General features: G+C 35.7%; 1 protein-coding gene across 1 annotated transcript in view; it reads right to left on the reverse strand.

The window, feature by feature from the left end:
• The window catches only part of CHM (CHM Rab escort protein), a 189,027-nt gene that overhangs the window by 141,409 nt on the left and 32,066 nt on the right, over positions 1-15,552 (reverse strand). The window contains exons 3-4 of the mRNA XM_024129495.3: positions 3,607-3,679; positions 1,165-1,289 (exon numbers count right to left, since the gene is read on the reverse strand). Coding sequence (XP_023985263.1) covers positions 1,165-1,289; positions 3,607-3,679 — 198 coding nt within the window. The remainder of the gene's footprint in view (positions 1-1,164; positions 1,290-3,606; positions 3,680-15,552) is intronic.

Genomic DNA, 15,552 nt, shown 5'->3' on the forward strand with positions numbered 1-15,552 from the left:
TGCTACACTGAATGTTATCTAAGAGTTAGAAGAACACTGAATTAGGATTAAAAAACCCTGGGCTTTAATCTTGGACTCCATCACTATCTAGCTTAGGTATGGCCTTGACATTTATCAAGCCATGTGACCTTCAGCAAATTAAACTCTTTTAGCTCCACTGAGGACTCTGTGAAAAATCTAACTAATACTATTTGCTCTATCCTAGCACAGGACCATTGTAAGGATCAAATAAGATAATGTATTTAAAAGAGCTCGTGGGACTTCCCTGGAGGTCCAGTGGTTAAGACTCTGTGCTTCCACTGCAAGGGGTGTGGGTTCAATCCCTCGTACGGGAACTAAGATCCCACATAACACGCAGTGCGGCCAAAAAAACATTTTTTTTAATAAAAAGTAAAAATAAGAGCTCAGTAAATTATAAATCATTAATATATTAGCTAAACAGAGAAAACTGAGTTTCATTTTTTTCTTCCAGTTTTATTGTGATATAATTGACATAACAGCACTGTGTAAGGTGTACAGCATAATGATTTGATTTACATACATTATGAAGTGATTATCACAATAAGTTTAATGAACATTCATCATCTCATACAGATACAAAATTCAAGAAATAGAAAAAAGTATTTTTCCTCGTGATGAGAACTCTTAGGATTGACTCTCTTAACAACTTTCATATATAACACACAGCAGTGTTCATTATATTAATCATATTGTACATTACATCCCTAGTACTTATTTATCTTATAACTGGAAGTTTGTAACTTTTGACTGCCTTCATCCAATCCTCCCCGCACCCTGCCACCACCACCCCCACCCGCCCCCCACCGTCTCTGGTAACCACAAATCTGATCTCTTTTTCTATGAGTTTGCTGGTTTTTGAAGTTTAATTGTGACAACATTGATGGCCCTAGAGGGTATTATGCTAAATGAAATAAGTCAGATAAAGACAAGTACTGCATGATATCACTTATATGTGGAATCTAAAAAATAATACAAATGAACAACCATAACAAAACTAACCTTACATTTTTTAAAATGCACACCAGCATATCAAGTAGACTTGTAGCAACCAATACCATATAAATTCTTACTGCTGGCTTCTTCTGAAGACATGTGAATAAGAAGTCATGAACATAGTTTATTGTAAATAAATACTTTTCATACCTGGCATAACAAAACACTTCCACATGTTGAATGGTTTTGTCCTTCCTGCTAAGAGCAATAGATTCTTCATTTTCAAGGATCTTCTCTTGCCACAGTGGGCATTCATTTACAATATCACTGTTTTCCTAAACAATATACAGATAAGAAATTGTAATTAAATTGGGTACTCTGAACCTCTACTTTTATGAGAAAATTTATACCTTTCTAAATTCATGTTTTTCCTCTCATCCCATCAAAATGCACATATTACTTATTAATAATAAAATTTTTACATTTTGTTGTTAAAATAGCACACCCAAAATTATTTCATTCTGCTTACTTTCAGATTTTTGAAGGTTGATCACTAGCCATGTCAAATTTTGATTATATGTAAAAGTATTTTTGAAAAGTACTCAGCCCAATATAACTAAGGACTTTATAATAATCGACCTGAATATTTTATATTTAGAAATACAATAAAAACAAGAATGTATAACAAAGTATATAAACTCTCACTAAGGATTGAAAGTGGTCCTTTAAGTTTTTCAATAATTCCTAATTATATTTTATAGAGAAAGTTATATGACACAATATTTGAATACAGGGGATTTTTGAAGATGTCAAGATATACCTTTTCCAAAGGTCAAGGATCAATTGTTAATCTGTTTAAAATTTTAATTCATTTGTTACACATCTCTCAGAAAAAAATTTTAATGTATTACATATACTCAACAAACTAGTAGTGAAATATAGCTACAGTAGCCTTTGTTTTAAGTAAATTCACCTCAGAAAATTTCTAAAGTTACAGGTTTCATAAAGTAGGGCAATAATTATTTTTAAAAGGCTGCACTGTCCTGAATTTAATATTTTAAACTGAAGAAAAGTAGTGGCAGACAGCTCTTATTATCAAGCGTAATTATTAGACAGCATTAAACATCCCAACATAAATAGAAGAGGAGGTGAAGTACAGGAACTTTGAACATATAGACAGGGGTTAGCAGCCTGAAAAAAGAACTATGGACCAGGGACAGAGAGTGAAGGGAAAAAGGATATGGTGACAGAGTCAAGATGTTGGAGTAAAAGAAGCATCAAAATAAAAGAAACATCTACAAAAATATTTTGTTTTAATAAATCTAACCCATTACCAAAATTTATTTTTTAAAAATCCCTTCACTCACCAAAAATTTTCCATTCAGACAATTAGGGTATTTTTGTTGCTGTTGTTCTGAGAATCTAGACTAAATTTTTGCATGGAAGTACTGAATATGCCTCAACATGAGGTAATCCTCACACACACTTCCCAAGGATAAGGTTCAAAAAAGGGTTTCTGATCAACATAAAATATTTGAGGCATATTCATTTAAACAGTTAAATGAATCTATTTATAACATTTACTTTCTTGATTTATACATAGTTTGAGTTATTACATGAAATGTTACTTTACAAATATTGCTTATTTCTCCACACTCTCATTTCATACAATAATAAGATTCAAACTGAATCTTCAGTGTACCTTCAATGTCAATGTCTTTGTCATCACTACACTTTTTGAGTCATATATACCATTAAATAAATCAAGAAAACTAAAATGCTTAGCTTGGTACATGGTAAGTGCTTAGTTAAGTCTTAGCTGTATTATTCTTAGTTAACTGAATACAATTTTCTAGAGTCTATCATCCTCCTTTCCCAAATATCTAAACCCTTTTGAGATACAGCAGTTTCTGATTCTATGTATGATGCTCTCAGTAGGAATTCCATTTCAAGATACATACACCATTTACATAAAATTAGGACAGTTTTTTTAATGTCTCATAAAAACTGGTGAACTGCATGACAACTCCCCGTGTTAAACGTATGCTGTAAATGATCTCTAAAAACTTCTTTACAATGATATCCAACAGTTGTAGTAGTGAGATCCTACCCTTAGGGAAAAAAAATTACTAAATTTATATTGTTTCTTTCCTTGCATCCTGTTTTTATTGTCAGGTATGATTCTGTCAGGTGACTTCTATAAATATGCAAAACCACCAATGACTGAGATCATTTCAAATTAATGTACCTTCCCCAAACACTTAGGTTTTTTTCCAAAACATACTAACTGAAAGAACAACTAGTAATATGTGAGATTTTATAAGGACTGAAATATTTTTTCTGAAAGACGGTTTGGGAGAAAAAAAATCTTGCCTGATATTTGGGCGTACAGAGTAATTAGCAAATGGTATGAAACATATATGATTTATTCTTCAGCCAACGTTATCTGTTTATACTTAAAAAGTGAAATCTATATTTTAGAGGTATTGGAAAAATATTAGCTGAAAAGGTGACTGCACAGTTTTTGTTAAATAATAAAAATAAGTTATTAATCCTATATTACAGATGAAACTTAGTGTCTTCTTCAATGCAGGGTTATTATGTGACACAAAATATAACCTAGTAGATTAAAAAATCAGATAAGAACTTTACCTGGTGTTCCTTTAGCCAGGACAACAGTCCTGAAAAGCTAAAACTGGCCCAGTTTCCTCCATAGTAGCTTCTTCTGTAACAATAAAAAATAAGAGTAAAGAAAAGGGTATTAAAAAATCAAGTCACTGATCTTCATCCCATGTCATTTTCAACATTGCTAACCCAGAGTTCAAAAGCACGCATAATAGGGATGCTGAGATTAGAGGAGACAGTAGAACAAAATAAATAGAAGTGGGCCTTTCAGATCTCAAAGTCAACTTTTCATTGTCTAAGGAGTTAAAAGATCGCTTTGGCCTCCTTAGAGCTTTCAGCACTGATCAAGTGCCACTGGATCATGTGATTGTGAACATCCTGATATGGTCACTGAGCAGTATATTTGTTTTAACATAACAAATCTCACTCCTGGGTTAATAAAAATGGCTGGGAAGAAAATCTTGGTAGATCTCAAAGAAAGCCACTGGAAAAAACTGCTAAGTTTTCCACAAGCAGTAAATATCCACTGCTAGCACCGCCACCAAACCCATCTCCCATGCCTAAATAAATAAATAAATTTTGTATATATACATATATAATTGGCTACTCGAGATCTACTGGAAGGCCCTGTGCCATTCTAAGCCTTCAGGGCCACAAATAAAAGTAGATCCTGGGACACAGTCATTTACATCAAGACTTCTGTGATAAGTATAACAACAACAATATTTCCACTGGTAACTGGGTAAACTATTCTTCACTCCACAGTCCTGTGAAGATCACTCCATTTTAGAGAACCCACTGGTCTCCTAGCTAGGATCAGGTAAACCTTGTAGACACTGGACTTCTGATTAGCTTCTGTAAGTAGCAGACTTTTGGCAACCAGAACTCTCAGCACTACATACTGGGCTTCCCAATCCTTGCAAAACTCATCACGTTATACTGATTCTTTGTATGATGAGCCCCAAAGTACACTCAAACCCACCTACAATAGCCACTCTAGTTCTGAGAGATTCTTGGTTTTGTTTATATTTTTGCTTCTCTGTATCCTTCTCTAATGAAATAAAAATCTATAAAAGGTCTTTTTTAAACAAAAACTAAAACCTTTAAGATGATATCTAAAATTACTCATCCATAATGCTACTGGATATCCTCTAAAAATTCTGATAGATTTCTCCTCAATCAACTCTTGATTGGTCTCAAGAACAGTTTTTAGGCTCAAATATTTTACCAAAAATCACTGCTTGCTCTAACAGAGAAAATGGTTAAACTGAACACCTGTGAAAGTAGGTCTATTAATACAGATCACTACTTTACTTATAATCTGATAGTTCTCTTGGGGATGATGCAAATTCCTACACTGTCCAGATCTCTAGAGAGCTTTAAAATTTAGGCAAAATTTCAGCTATACTAACAATTCTAGGTGTTGGAATCAAGGAAGCCTAGAAGCTATGATCCCTTGGATCAGAGACAACAGTGGAAGGAGAAGGTGGGCAATAGCCAGTATAGAGAAGAAGGAGGGAAAAGAGAGGGATGTTAGAGTTTTCCCATAGCAAATTTATACTCTCCTCTCCCGCGCCTGAAAATAATACACTTCTGCCATCCCTTCCCATCCTCTAAATATATCACTCAACAAAACTATAAAATATCCTGAGTGTTGATAAAAATAACCCTGAGGAAGTGATAAAAACCACTGTCTTTAAATTTTTTGTTGAGATATTTAGATTTCTTTTAAGCCACCATAAGGTCCTAAGTGAGAAGCTCTGACTACTGGGTGAAAGCTTCAAGACCTAAGTAAAATTTTTTAATGGCTATATCAATTTATAAGTAGTAAATATATATCAGAAATCTGACAATCAGGGTAGACAAAGGTTTCTCAGACAGGACACAGAAAGCAATAAAAACTATCGATAAATGAGAATTCATCAAAATGAAAAACTTTTCCACAAAATACATCATTTTAAAAAATGAATGGGCTAGGCACAAAGTAGGAGAAATATTCACAAAACATATCTGACAAAGGACTGGTATCCAGGATATAAAGAACTCTTTCAACTTAAAAATAAGACAAATATGCAAATTTTAAAGTGGGCAAAGGGTTTGAACAGACATTTCACAAAGGAAGATAGATGTGGTTAATGAACATATGAAAAGGTGCTCAACATCATTAGTCATTGGGTAAATACACATTAAAGTAAGCATTAAAAATGAACATGAGATACCACTACACATACACCAGAATAGTTAAAATTAAAAAGACTTACAAGACCAGGTGTTGGTGTGGATGGCCAGAATGCTCACACATTTTGGTGGGAGTAAAAAAATGGTACAAATATTTTGGAAAACTGTCAGGCAGTTTCTTACAAAACTAAACATATACCAACCCTATGACCCAGTAATTCCATTCCTAGGTATTTACACACAAGGAAAGCATATGTTCACAAAAGAGCTGTACAAGTTTTTTCATAGCATCTTTATTCGTCAATAGCTCCAAACTGGTAACAATTCAAATATTCATCAATAGGAGACTAGATAAATAAGCTGTGGTATATCCATATGATGGATACTATTCACTAATGAAAAGGAATAAACTACTGATACAAATATAACAACATCAATGAATTTCAAAAAACGTTATGCTAAGTGAAAGAAGCTTTGCCCCAAAAGAGTGCATTCTCCATGATTCCTTTTATATGAAGCTCTGGAACAAGCTAAATTAATTATCTGTGGTGAAAAACATCCTAAGAGTGGTTGCCTTTGAGGGTGGGAGTAAGGGCAGGAATTGACTTTGAAGGGGCCTGAAGGAACTTTCTGGAGCGATGGCAATGTTCTTTATCTTGATAAGGTTCTTAGTTACACAAGTGTATGCGTTTGCTAAAACTTATTAAATAGTACACTTAAGATCTGTGCATTTTCTTGCAATTTTATCTCAAAAAAAAGAACCATAAATAACTAGTTAATGATATGCATGCTGAAGTGTTCCAGACTGAAGGTACTGGACATGTACAACTTACTTTGAAATGCATAAAACAGTAAGATGGAATGATAGATGGATAGAAAAATCAATAAATGGATAATTATATAATAAAGCAAATACAGCAAAATGTTAGTGGTAGAATCTAGGTAGGGGAAACATAGCTGTTCACAGTGCAATTTTCTCAACTTTTCTGTGTATGTCTGAAAATTATCATAATAAAATTTTAGAAAAACAAAAGTAATTAACATGAGTTTTCAAACACTGACCACAATGTGCCAATTTCCAAGATATTTTCTGCTATTATTAAAAGTCTTAAAAAGCTCTAAGAAGGGTCATCTTGCTGTTTCTTTCCATTATTAAATGACCTGAGGTCAGTTCATGGTCAAATTCTATTTTTCTCCCCTATACTTGGTCATATGGTTTTTGACAGAGCTAATTGGTTCTAGTATTTTTCCATGCAGCTCCTATTTTCAACTTTTCCTGTTGATGTGCTCTTAACATCAGCATCTGGTGATCTCATCCAATTATGTATGTAAAAGGTGAAACATGGTTTTCATTACTGTGGTCCTTCTGACAAAAGAGGGTAACATAATTATTAATAAACTCACTATAAAACCAAAGCAGATTTTGACTAAATTCATTTTGGTATTTGCATGGTTCTAAATATTGTTTACAATACCCTAAAGAGAATGCCAAAGAATTTAGGTATCAAAATCATGACGAAAAGAAAAATAAAAAATCAATACAATATTGCAATATGCTCTCTAGAACATTATTGCAATAGAAATAGTAATAATTAAAGCCCACCAAATATTTTCTTAAATTTTATCTTTAAAGATATAGCTTCAGAATTCTGACATTCAAATTCAATTATAAAATACTATTTCCACAGTCTTTAAAACTGTTTCTGTAATGAATAACAAGGCTAAGTTACTGGTTTTGTTTTTAAAACCATAGATACAATTTATTTTAAGGACAAAGTGAGAACTTCCTGACTGAGGAAAAAGGGGAATGGAACATTTTCTGCCAATTTTGTGTCACATCTGTCTCTGTACATCAAGTAAAGGAAAAAGTAGTTTATGATGAAGGATGACGTTTATCTCTATTGCCAGGAACACTATTTTATATGATGAAAAAGACTTCCTTAAAACTAGAGTCTCTCTGTGAAACTAGAGAGTGAGTATTCACAGTATTTAAACAGCAAACATAAAACTATTATCTAAAGCCCTCTCAAGTTTCAGGATGGAAAAGTGACCTATAATTTTCAGCTAGAACAGTAAAAATCACAAACAGACATTTTTATTTTCAAAGGCAGAAAAGCCCAATTATCACAATACTGAGGTACAGCTTTGCATTGTGTGAAATATTGACTTTACAATTGTAGAAAACATGGTTTTAAACTTTCTAAGGTTTCATAAAGCTTACTCAAAGTACCACCTACGTTTTTCCAGACACACAAAGGAAATGAGTTACACAACAGTCTTCATTAACACCAACCAGTAAAACAGAAAAAATAGTATTAAAAGAGTACCAAGAGATTTCTCGTCGTTTACATGGTGTTTAATGTTAAAGCAACATCACTTTGCTAAATGTCTACTAACAGAAAAGAAATACATTACAGGTAGACATAAAGAAAGTTGAACTGTAAGAGACGGCAGAGGATTAAACCTATTAATTAGAGCCTATTAATTAAATCCTAACAATTTTCTTTTCTATTGTGCATCATAATTACAAATCAGTATTGAATATTTAGCAACAGCCATAGTTACATGATGCTAAACTACATCCTGTATTGGAAAATGGCTTCTGTAAACAAGGACAAGAACAGTGACAAAAGATAGAACTACTGACATTCAGGCACATTCATCTGGGAATCATTTTAATTATTAGGAAACTGAGGAGTTGAAAATGTTTTCAGGAAGGTAGCAGATGGAGGGCAAACCTGCTCAACAGAAAAGAGAAGCAGCTTAGCTCAAACTCTAGATGCCCCTATTCTATATTCACTGCTCCTAAATTCCTTTTCCTAGGATAGTAGTAATACCACCTTCCACTGATAACATCTTTCATTTTCAAAATTGTTTTCACAACTACTTTCTCATGGATTCTTCCAACAATCTTGTGAGGCAGATAAGGGTGTTATTTTACACCTTATGAAGACACTTAGAATGGTCTATGTAGAGATTAAGTCAGTTCAGGGCCACACAGCTACAACTAGCAGGACTGCCACTGAAACTTAGCTTTCCAAACCCTAATCCTGTTCATTGCAACATAAACAATCCCAAATATCTAAGCTGGCTAGCAACATTTAGATGACAGGATATTATAATGGTCGCTGTGGTTTAATGAAGCCAAACACTTAGATATCAAATAGCACCTGGACCCAATTACTAAATTCACCTTTTCCAAACTGTATCCCATCAATAACATGGGCTGTTAACAGGTATTCCAAGAAAAAAGTTACAATGACAAAATAAATTTGGAACATGCTACGTTTAAAAGAGTAAAACCACCAGAAAACGGTTTATTTATGGCAGAGACCTTCTCAGCACCATTAAATATGTTAATGTCTGTTCTCTCCAAGAAGGAATAAATTCAGTTAACCAATGAGCATTTTTTTTTTGAAACAGCATTTGGTTCAACAATGTATTTTGAGAAATGCTGGCTTAATTCATGTTAAGGGGAAGAAGAAAAATAGGTACTATATATGTTGAGCTTGTCATTTTCCATTCACTATCTCATTTAATCTTCACAAGAATCCTGAGAGATCGGTGCTATACTTATCCCCATTTTAAAATTAGAAGGAAAAAGAAAAAAACCAACCATGAAGTTGAGTATCTTGTTTTAACTCACTCAGCTAGGAAATGGCAGAGCCTGCCCTTAATTAAGCCCAGGGCATATCAGGCCCCCAAGCCTATGCTCTTTCCACTATATAAAACACTGTCTGCTATAATCTACAAGATTGGAATACTTAAAATTATAAACATAAGCACATAATACAAATCTTGGAATCTGACTTACTATAAGTAAAGGCAATGGGATCTATTGATATTTACAGACATTAGATGGGATGAAGTCTAATTTTTGTTTTGTTTCTCCAACTCATCTGGATAATGAAAATGGAATAATAACTTCCTGACTACATCTACTCTAATGCCAAACCTGGAGGGACTATTCATTTCTAGGACCTAAAATACAATCAATTTTATTACATATCTCATATTTAATGTGCACAAATATCTTTCTGTATATGATAGGAGTAGGAAAATAATAGTGTGGCATGTCTACTTGTATCAATTTGCCAGCTATACACCATGCACACTGAAAGAGGCTCTATTCTATTTAAATTTGGTTGTAGTATTACAAAGAACCATGACATGTTTCTGTCTTCCTTGTTGACAAATAACAGAACAGCTTAGGGAATATAACAGACTTACCCCCTACACAAATTCTCATTTACTAAAAGCTCCACATACTTGATACACAAGAAAGTCAAGCTCCTTTCACCATACCCTCATTCTAAGATCAAGAAAGGTCAGCCTCCTTGGTAGAGTATGCAGATGCAGTTCTAATGTTAGAGAGGAAGATCAAGCCCTTACTTGGTTTTTAGAGTCCTATAAAGCTATAAGAAGCTGCTTTGGCAATCAGATCAGTCTGCCAGAACGAAATGGCAGGCTGTGTTCCCAGTCACTAGGGCTGGAGAAGAGACCTTCCTATGTTTAGAGTTATTAGTCATTCCACACTAGTCCACACATTCAAGTCCATTTTTAGACAACCAAGCCAGGTAGACGAGTGGGTAATGTACAATGGCTGCCTTCAATTCTTGTCTTCCTCTATGATCTAATCTATTCCTACTGAATCAATCATCACTTCTCTACCAATGACTCACAAATTGCCATCTCCAATCTGGGCCCTCTGGGGAGAGCTCCAGACTCATAGCTATTGATATTTCTGTACTGAAAATACATATCATGAGTCATTAGCTTACTGGACATCTCCCTCCACTAAATATCCCAGATTAATTTTAATCTCTACAGGTCCAAAAGGCAAATTTATTACCTGTCGCCCACCCAAAATTTGGTTTTCCTCTTGGTTTCCCCATTTCAATAAATGCCAACACCATTCTCACAGCTGCCAATGCTAGAAAATCTTGAACTCACTCATCATCCCTTCCTCATTTGTCAATTCTAGTTAATTTCTCAAACCCCTTCTATCTTTGGATCCTTACCACTGCTGCTTTATTTCAGGCCCTCTCTCTTATCCCATTTTTTTCATTAGCCTCCTCAAAGGTTTCCCTGCCTCTAGTTTCTTCCCTTCCAACCCAACCTTCACATTACTGCCATTGTGATCAGGTCTTGGCAGACCACATTATGTCATTCCCTGGCATAAAGATGTTTAATGGCTTACTAATACCTCTAGAGTAGAGTCCAAAATCCTTGGCATCGCTCTAAGAACCTTCAAAACTTACTTCCAACTTACTGTCCAGCTTTATCTCTAGACATCACTCTTCTCTGCCATGCATCCAATGCATTAGCCACAACCACACAGTTAACACTGCCTGAGTGAGTCAAGTGCTTGCATGTCTCTCTGCTTTTATTAATGCTATATCCTATACCCAAGGTTATTCCATCACAAAACTAATGGTGGAACTAGTCAAACCAGTCGGAACTACTCAAATCCAGTATCATTTTCTCTGTGAAGGCTTCAGCTCTCCAATATACAAATAAAACTGATTTTGTGCTTCTAGAGCTCTGCACATACTTCTGTAAGAGCTGTCATACTGTCTTTTTTAATGTGAAAAAAGAAATTCACATTTATTTACAGGTATAACAATTCATGCATTGATAAAGAGGTAGTAATATGATTGCTTTACTGTAGCCCAGTATAACCGATATGATTGCTTCACGGTGGCCTAGCCTATACACTAATGAATGAATCATTATACAATTTTTATCTGTCATATTGTCTTGTAATTAGACTGCATGAGTGTTTCCTCTGACTAGACCAGGAGGAACTTAAGGGCAATAACAGCAGTTTGGTCATCTTGGAACCCTTAATGCATGGTTATAATTGTTAACTAAGAGGAGTAAATGCATTACTATTAATCAAGGCTTCAGGATCAGATGGAAGGAACTGGGTTCAAACCCCAGCTGTGCCTCTTACTAGCTGTGTGACCTCAGCCAATAACCTTACAGTTACTCTTTAAAAGCCTCAGTTTCTTTATCTTAAAAATAGGGGGCTTCCCTGGTGGCGCAGTGGTTGAGAGTCCGCCTGCCGATGCAGAGGATACGGGTTCATGCCCTGGTCCGGGAAGATCCCACATGCCGCGGAGCAGCTGGGCCCGTGAGCCATGGCCGCTGAGCCTGCGCGTCCGGAGCCTGTGCTCTGCAACGCGAGAGGCCACAACAGTGACAGGCCCACGTACCGCAAAAAAACAAAACAAAACAAAACAAAAAAAGGAATGAAAGCACTTAAAGCAGTGCCTAGCACATAGTAAGTTATCACCATCCCCCCCCATGCCAAGTGTAGACACAGGAGAACACACCCACAGGAGTCTCCAGTGCCCTTTTCATTGGCAATTACCAGAGTCCAGTGCCAGCCAGGCATAGCTAGGTTCACTGACAACCCTGAGAAGGAAAAAGAGAGAGAGACAAGAATGGGGACTGCTGAGAGAACAACAGAACTGACAAGTCAAAGGATTGAAGATTGTTGACCCCCTATCCCTTTTTCCCTATCCTCTACTTCATAGTCACAGCTCCTAAAATTTACCTTTGCTTTGCCATGGAAAGGGAAATCAAACTCCAGTTTCATTAATGGGGGAAAAAAGGGAAATTAGAGTGATAAGAAAAAGCTTTAAGCTTTATTGCTGTCGATCACTCTGCTTCCAGCTGTCAAGCTGATTAACAGTCTTCAAAGCTCCAAGGAGATGGTAAGAACAGTTGCCATTTCAAAGTAAAAACAAAACCCACAAAACCCTCCTTTTCGAAGGAGGAGGGCAAATGATAAAGAAATTGCTCAAGAGGAAGAAGGTGGGGGGGGAGGAGAGGTAGTGAAAAAATGCATAAGTACATTCAGTTATCTTTGCCTGTAGTTTTCTGGTCTGTGTGAAAGCTATCCTCATTCAAACCCACTGAATAAAACAAGTCAAAGTTAGTAATATCTAGAGAGATGCTGACATATCATGATTTCTGCAAAGAGCTATCTCAATCAATCTAGCCTCTGTTTGAGCTCTATAGGAAAAAAAATCCTCCTTATGCAAGAATTGTCATTTGCAAATGAAGCTCCTGTCATACAGATTTCAGTGACCTAAAGATAAAATGACATTTCTGTCTCAAAGCCATAAAAATTCACGAATTGCTTCCAGAGATTTTTTTTTTCCCCACACTGCCCTCCAAAATAAAGACTGAACATATTCCCAGTGATTCCAAGGTAAAAGCCTTTTAGTGAACCTGGTACATATGACTGTCAGACCTTGCTGGCCACACCTCAATTTTTTACATGTATCCCACTGGTCCCTCACAGGGACTCTTCAAGGTAGGTGGTACGCTACGCCAATTTTACAGTTGAAGAAAGCAACATAAGTCACATAACTAACAATGACAGAGTAACAGCCTGAATTGGGTCTCTTGATCATCAAACCCAGGATTTGTTTGTCTTCCAACCCTACAGCTTATCTTAGTGAAAGAGCATAGGCTTTGCAGTCTAATGGACCTGGCTTTAAATCCTGGTTCGTCCCCTTAATAGAAATGTGACATTGGACAAGTTATTTCAATTCTCTGAGATTGTTTCCTCATCTGCAGAAGGAGAGAATTTACACTTCTTTTAGAGAAATATAATAAAAATTAAATAGCTTAATATTTGTAAAGTACCTAACACAGTACTGAGCAAATATTCAGTAAATGGTAGCTATTATTACATCATGTTGTTTGTAACAGCATACACCATCCTGAATACTAGATTAGGTTAAGCAACTGAAAACTACTTTCACTCATAAATTAGTGCCACAGACCTCATGAAATGTCTTTAACACGGGGGAACAGAGAAAGGGAAAAGCTAGGGTAACACTTGCTTCTTTGATACATTTTTCTCATCCTTACAGGAGACACAGCAAGGCTTTCTTTCTTTCATCTAGGTAATAGAAGGTAAAAAAAAAAATTTTCTTCTAAGTGAGGTTACATTTCTTTTACTTCCCTATCCCTTTATGGTAGTCTTAAATCTAAAACCTTTCAAATACTTACCTTTGAGCTACCTTATTGACATATGTGCAAGTATTCCAGTATAAGAGAAAGAGCCATGTTGTTTTATTTTTGCATTAAAAAAAACATAAACATACCTGAATTTTCACAAACTAAAACCACTATAAAGAAACTTCACAATAGGATTAGCTGTTGAATCAATACTGGTTCCTTTTTTTAGGAGCCAATAATCATTGAACATCTGAACAGATTATTTTTGTTCTTTCACTGCAGAAGCAAGGCATCAGACCGAAATTTTTCACACAATTCCACATATTAATTTCCAGGGCAGAAAAACATCATAAAATTCATTTAACACACAACTGCAGATGCACTTTCTGAGGTGACTCAATGAGGTAGAGTTCTATTAAACCACACACAAAAAATGTCTCTAATAAGAAATCACTTTAACTCTTTCTATAAAAGGAAAATGATGCTAGTTCTCAAAGGTCCTTATAGTCCCATATCCATGGTGAGAAGTCAATAAGAGAAGTTATTGTAACCACTCCCATTCAAGCTACCCTCCTACCACCAAATCTAAATAATGCCCCCATTACTCTTTTAGAGCACTACCCTTTTTTCCTTCATAAGCACAATTTATAATATAAAATTTAAGCATGTTTAATGTCTATTTCCCCCTACTAGGGTCCAAGGTCATCATGAGGGCAGGAGTCATGATCTGTTTTGTTGTTCACCTCCAATACTCGGGGACTAGCAATACCCATAATCTCATCTGGTTTTACAATTGGTTTCTAATCATAATGTATATATTTCTTGAGAAGTGACAATTCTTGGCAAATTTTAGTGTCTCCCACCTCAGTGCCAAAACATAAAGATGAAAAATGATATAGAGGAAAAGGGATGTCAAAATAACGTCAAGTCAATGGTGGAGGAACAGTGAACCCAGAAAGTGCCCTTTGAAATCATGGTCAGCCATAGCTCTACAACTCTCAAGAAACATACTGGGATGAATTTTCCTAATACAATCCTATATGATCTCATCTAGGTTTTTTTTTGTTTTTTGTTTGTTGGTTGGTTTTTTGTGGTACGCGGGCCTCTCACTGTTTTGGCCTCTCCCGTTGCGGAGAACAGGCTCCGGACGCACAGGCTCAGCAGCCATGGCTCACGGGCCCAGCCGCTCTGCAGCATGTGGGATCTTCCCGGACCGGGGCACGAACCCATGTCCCCTACATTGGCAGACGGACTCTCAACCACTGTGCCACCAGGGAAGCCCCCTCATCTAGTTTTGATCAACTATTTATCTGTGTAAAAAATTGTTTTTTAATTGTTTTTTCCACTATTAGTACCATAACATAATATTACTAAATAATATCCTTAAATGTGAAAACAATGTGCAAACAGACACAATGATGAGACACTATTATGGCATATTTTCAGCTCATCAATTCAACTCATTTTATCCTTTCACTCATGCATTCATCCATTCTCATAAAACTATCTTTAATTCCACCAGATAGAATACACCACACCAACAGTTGTCTCTCGGGAGTGGTATGTGGGCAGAATGACATGTATATTTTTATGTATATGTGCATGTAATATACAGACATATACATTACTTAAATTTTTATGACAAACATATGTATATTTTTATGATTAAAGGCAAAAAGTTTTTTCAAACTAACAAAAACAGAAAACAGGGGCTTCCCTGGTGGCGCAGTGGTTGAAAGTCCGTCTGCCGATGCAGGGGACACGGGTTCGTGCCCCGGTCCGGGAAGATCCCACATGCCGCAGAGCGGCTGGGCC

This window comes from Physeter macrocephalus, chromosome 21 (genome assembly GCF_002837175.3).
Source record: "Physeter macrocephalus isolate SW-GA chromosome 21, ASM283717v5, whole genome shotgun sequence".
Lineage (NCBI taxonomy): Eukaryota > Metazoa > Chordata > Mammalia > Artiodactyla > Physeteridae > Physeter > Physeter macrocephalus.